At 40.1% G+C, this 6,000-nt stretch overlaps 1 protein-coding gene across 1 annotated transcript in view; it reads right to left on the bottom strand.

The window, feature by feature from the left end:
- Positions 1–2,153: 2,153 nt before the first annotated feature.
- Positions 2,154–6,000, bottom strand: part of BCKDHB (branched chain keto acid dehydrogenase E1 subunit beta) — a 312,830-nt gene continuing 308,983 nt past the window's right edge. The window contains exon 10 of the mRNA XM_082250082.1: positions 2,154–2,327. Within this exon, the coding sequence (XP_082106208.1) occupies positions 2,187–2,327 (141 nt within the window). The 3' untranslated portion in view covers positions 2,154–2,186. The remainder of the gene's footprint in view (positions 2,328–6,000) is intronic.

Raw genomic sequence — 6,000 nt, 5'->3', positions numbered from 1 at the left:
CCTGATTTTAGACAGCACCATTCAATTCCTTTCTCCCATCAAGCTACCAGCTCTCTGCTTTCACTTACAGACCATTGCGTCTAGGAGACTCTACTATACACTTTTGCGCGAATGTCTTGGGCCTGATGGTGGCCTTCTTCAAGGCAGTACTGTATGCCCAATTTCACTACAGATTATAACTCAACAATCAAGCTGTGTGGGACAAGCTCTTCCTATTTGCCTTACTAGCAAGAACAGACTTGCTCTGTCCTTAAAAATTTTTGGCCTGGGACTTGAATTGGCAACATTTTTTGGCCCGATGTCTTGGAAAGTGACCACAATGGACATCAGCCTGTCAGGCTGAGTAGTGGTGGTGGGGGGGGGGGGGTCTGGAAACCCTCTTGGTAGAGGGGACCTGGCTGTCAAAAGTCGCCTGGCAACATGCTGGAATCCAGGTATCCCTTCAATGCTGGACCTCTAATCTACAAGTCACCAAACTAGGATTCAGTTAGGACATGCTACAGTAGTGGCCTACATCAACCATTAGGGAGACACTACAAGTCGCACAATTCAAAGGGAAGACCTCATTCTAGCTTGGGCGGAGCTACACAGTCCAGCCTTGTCCACGTATACATTCCAGGCAAATAAAATTGGCAGGTGGACTTTCTAAGTAATGGCTGTCTGGTTCAAGTAGAATGTTCTTTAGCTGGAGGTTTTTCAAGATTTCTACCACAGTTGGGGGGATACCAAATATGTCAAAATTCTGGTGTTCGAGCTTAATAACAAACTAGGCAAATTTGTTGCAAGTAACAGGAGGCCTCAGGCCTTCTTAGAAGATGCCCTGGTGACTCCATGGGATCAGTTTAACTTGGTCTATGCCTTTCCCTTGCTAAACCTTCTTCCTCACCTGCTTAACAGGATCGGAGAGGGGGGGGGTGGGAAACGGGGGATGTAGTGGAGTTCTTTTGATGTGGTATGGCCGGTGCTTCTGCTGTAGTGGTTGAGGGTTCCAGTAGGGGACATTCTGCCCTTTGTTTCATTATGTTTAGGTGGATTAGAAAAGTAATAATTTATGTCCATTGTCTAAAGAGTAAGGCTTCACCCTTACTTGTTAGTGTGCACTGTACCGGATCTGTCAGGGCTTCATGGGCTTTTCAACATCAGGATTTTTTTTTCCATGTTTTGCAAGACTGTCAACTGGTCTTCTCTTCAGGTATAAGTTTTACCAGGTGGATAGCCAGCCCTCATCTACTATTAGTTTCAGGCGAAAGGTGTTCCAGGCTACTCTCAAAGTTTTGGGCTTTTATTGTCAACCTGTTACATGAGCCTGTTCGTGTTTACTTACTGAACTACCCATCCCTCATCTGCACTCCTTTTAAATATATCCCATTGTCTAAGACTAAGATCTGGTGTCCTGCAATGTGCAATTAGCAAAATGGGATTTTTGACTTGCCTGCAAAATCCCTTTTCGTTCAAACAATTTTGGACACAGGTCCCTCCCCTCTCAATATGATTTACTTCCTATTGCACGCTAAAAGAAAATGAGGTTTGCTGGGAGTGGGAGGGGTTAGGTTGGGCTGTGCGTAGAGCTTTGTTTGCCAATGTCCAATAACCCTAAGGTAGCTTCATAACCCATAGTCAAACTAAGATCCCATGTTCTGTAATGTACTCCAAGAAAGGGATTTAAAAAAAGTCAGTCAAAAATACTATTTTGCACAATAAAGGGCCTGTTCACATCAGGACCCCACAGGAACGAGGCACATATTCCTGTACTATTCCTGCATGTTCCCCGTATGGTAAGATTTTGCAACTCTTTCATTGGAATGGGCTAGAATTGCACCGGAACGCAGAGAAAGCAGTGCATGCACTAATTTTAGGAAACATGTCGCACCAAATTACAGGTTACTGTGGTACCATGCGACGGTGTCCACAAATGCATTGTGTTTGCGATCTGTGTTTGGGGTGCCGTAAATGTTACACTGGCATCACAGCTCAATGTAAAGGCAGTGCATTTTAAGAGCGGTGCAGGAAACGCATACAGAACTGGCCTTTCCTGCACTACATTCTGATGTGAACTGGCTCTAAAGAAAGAAAAAACAAATCATCTTAAAAAAAGGGAAACCAACTTAGGATTTGCAGTGCTCAAAATAGTATATTAAACTTTGTCACATTATAACAAAATACTTACTGAAATGGTATTGTTTAGTTCAGAAGTTAATCATTTTTCGTAGTGCATCAAAGCATTTCCATTTATCAGGTATATAGAAAGGTTCAAAGATGTGAGGAAATGGAGTGTCATATCCACAAACTCTGGCTATAGGAGCTTCGAGATTCAAAAAACACTCCTCCTGCAAATGAGTTAAAAAGGCACAGCATGAGTATTGACAAATGTTAGTTGGGTTCACCCTATGAGGTTTTCAGATTGCCAAAATACCACTAATCATATCCATCTTCAAGAATATGCACAGCTGGAAAAGCATTTTGAACAACATTAAACTAAGAGTTTAATAAACTGACCATTTTATACAAAATAAAAACATGTCATAAGGTAAATACTGTTTTCAAGAAATCGTTAAGACTGACAGGCTTTAACCTTAAGGGCAAACATAGAAGCCAGAGCTAAATCCTAATACAATATTTATGTATTAACATCTGCAAAACTACATTTCTTAAATGCTAGTTGGAGAAATAGAAACTGAATTGAAGTGATTACCCACTGCAACCAATCAAGGGTCATCTTTCATATGAACCAAGGCAGCTAGCTGTATTGGCTAACTGTTCCAGCATTTTTTGTGAAGATTTCATTTGGACTGTATAATTGTTTTCAAGGTTCATTAGCTTATCATATTAGAATGCAACCTCTTAAGGGCCAAGTTTATCTTTTGGGAACAAAATAATAAGAACACATTTTTGCAAGGAAAAAAATGTGTACATTATTTCTTCTTGCAGGAACCTGCAAAGTATTGCACCTGTGATTAGGGGTGCAAGGTCAGGATCCTGCTGACAAGCCAGGCAGCTTTCAGCCTGTACATCCAAAATGGGCAAACTATGAGAGCGTTCGTTAGCGCCCTCGCATTCAATTGATAACTGTAAAGTCGCCAGCCTCAATGGTTCTTTCATTCGCAGATCATTGTGAATGAATGATGAAGCGGAGCCCAGCACCGCAACGCTATTTTTAAAATGGGACAGAAGGTGTGGGGAGAAGATTCACCGCCTGCTGTCATAGGGAGGAGGGGAATCAGGGGTGCAGCGGCAGAACTGGAACATGTCACACTAAATTATGGGTGTACCGTATAACAATGCTCAGAAAAGTGAACGTACCCTTTAAGTCTAAAGATATTCATACATGGCTGGTCTTTTTTTTAATTCAGATTCATTCACCAAATTTAAACAGCATGAATGAAGGAATCTGTGCTGTCGGCTATTGTATCCAAGCAACCTTAGCACCCTGTTTGCTTGAATGCATAGACACAGACTGCATCTGATGGGATGCATTCACTATTTGGCCAACGGGCCACGCACTGCCCGGATTTAGCAGGAAATGCCTGGAATCCAAGCTGTGTATGGCCAGCCTGAATGTTACTTACGTTGTCAAAATGTTTATATTCGACTATTGGAAATGCTTTTTTGTTTCAAAATAAAACTATTTAAAAAAAACAAATGCTTTTCAAGATCAAGACCTAATCTTGCTCCTTTAACTCGTAATTATACAATTTCAAAATCTATCATATTTTTGTTACTGTCCTGTCCCCTAAGGGACAAAAGAACATGTACTGCTTTGTCCAATGTTACAAAGTGCTTTCTAACCATGCTTATGAGTAGGGATGATCGAACGGTTCGGGTCGACCATCGGTTCGAACCGAACATTGGCTGTTCGAGGTTCGGCCGAATTTAGAACTTTTTGCTGAAAAAGTTCGGAATTCGGCAACCAGAACCGACCAAAATGCAATGGGACAGGAAATGAGCTTTAAAAGCCCGTGATTGGACCAGAACCATTAGTAAAAGCCAATTGAGGGGGCAGGAGAATGCTAGGAATGTGATTGGAGTGACTAGGGGTTCCCTAGGCCAATCATTAGTGAATACGCCCCCCCAGTATATAAGATAGCCCTGGCAAATTCCTAGCATTGTAATACAGGGACATGGAAGAGAGTGGAAGCAGTTCTGTTAATTTTGCTTCAAAAGTGTCATTTAGCATTTATTAGTGTGAGGAAAGGGATATCTAGTGTAGTTAGGGTGCTATTTTCTACTTTAGTTAGATCCAAAAATTTTGTTTCTGTAGGGAAAGTGTTAAGTGCCAGGGTGACCGTAATGTAGTGTAGGGTGAACTGACTCTGACTGCTATGGCAGGGTGACCAAACCCTTCCATATCAGGGTGACCGCTATAGAGAAAAGATAATTTCTCTTAGGTCACATTCAGAGCACTGATATGGCTTCTCGCCTGTCAGCCTGCTTTTTGGCTGCAGGCGTTTATAGGGATTTTTTGAGGACATGTTTGGAGTCAGGCATGACATCTGAACATGTGTATAGGTAGTATATATACACACCCATGTATGTATATATACACCTGCACATTATATAGGTGTGAAAGGAGCAGAACACTATACTTGCGCTAATTAAATAATTAACACCAATATGGCTCCGCTCCTATCACACCTATATATGTGTAAGTGTAAAATACATATAAGTGTGTGTGTATATATATATATACCCCTATACAGAAGTTCAGATGTTTTGCCTGCCTCCAAAGAACCCCAAAAAAATGCCCAAAAACAACGCCAGCGCCAAAAAAAAAATGCCCAGGTGTGTTTTTGCAGCAGGCGTTTTTTTGGGCATTTTTTGGGGTCTTTGGAGGCAGGCAAAACATCTGAACTTCTGTATAGGGGGATATATATATATATATATATATATATATATATATATATATATATATATATATATATATATATACACACTTATATGTATTTTACACATATATATATATTACATATATAGGTGTGATAGGAGCGGAGCCATATTGGTGTTAATTATTTCATTAGCGCAAGTATAGTGTTCTGCTACTTTCACACCTATATATGTGTAGGTGTGTATATATACCCCTATACAGAAGTTCAGATGTCATGCCTGCCTCCAAAGAACCAAAAAAAAATCCCCAAAAAAACCCTGCAATAACACACCTGGGCATTTTTTTTTGGCACAGCCTTTTTTTTGGGCATTTTTTTTGGAGGCAGGCAAAACATCAGAACTGCTGTGTAGGGGTAAATATACACACATACTTATATGTATATATACCCATACACATATATAGGTGTGAAAGTAGCAGAACACTATACTTGCACTAATGAAATAATTAACATCAATATGGCTCCGCTCCTATCACACCTATATATGTGTAAGTGTAAAATACATAGAAGTGTGTGTGTATATATATATATATACCCCTATACAGAAGTTCAGATGTTTTGCCTGCCTTCAAAGACCCCCAAAAAATGCCCAAAAAAATGCCAGCTGCAAAAACACACCTGGGCATTTTTTTTGGCGCTGACATTTTTTTGGGTTCTTTGGAGGCAGGCAAAACATCTGAACTTCTGTATAGGGGTATATATATATTCACACACACTTATATGTATTTTACACTTACACATATATAGGTGTTATAGGAGCGGAGCCATATTGGTGTTAATTATTTAATTAGCGCAAGTATAGTGTTCTGCTACGTGTGTATATTTACCCCTACACAGAAGTTCTGATGTTTTGCCTGCCTCCAATAATCCCTAAAAAATGCCCAAAAAAACGCTTGATACTAAACCGGCAAGGTGTGAAAATAGCGGAGCCATATCCCTGTTCTATAAGTGACATAATACAAACAATCTTTTTTTATGGTTCTGGACATGCTACAGAGCTGAAACTTCACAGGTACACTTTTTAGACCCCCCAGACACTAAATCCAAAGTCAAAATAAAAAAAAATCTCTTTTTTTTTCCAAAAATTGGCTCTCTATCAAAAATGACAATTAAGAACTTT

This window comes from Pelophylax lessonae (genome assembly GCF_965119305.1).
Source record: "Pelophylax lessonae genome assembly, chromosome: 3".
NCBI classification, from domain to species: domain Eukaryota; kingdom Metazoa; phylum Chordata; class Amphibia; order Anura; family Ranidae; genus Pelophylax; species Pelophylax lessonae.
Note: the sequence above shows the minus strand (reverse complement) of the source record. Positions and strands in the feature narration are given on the sequence as shown.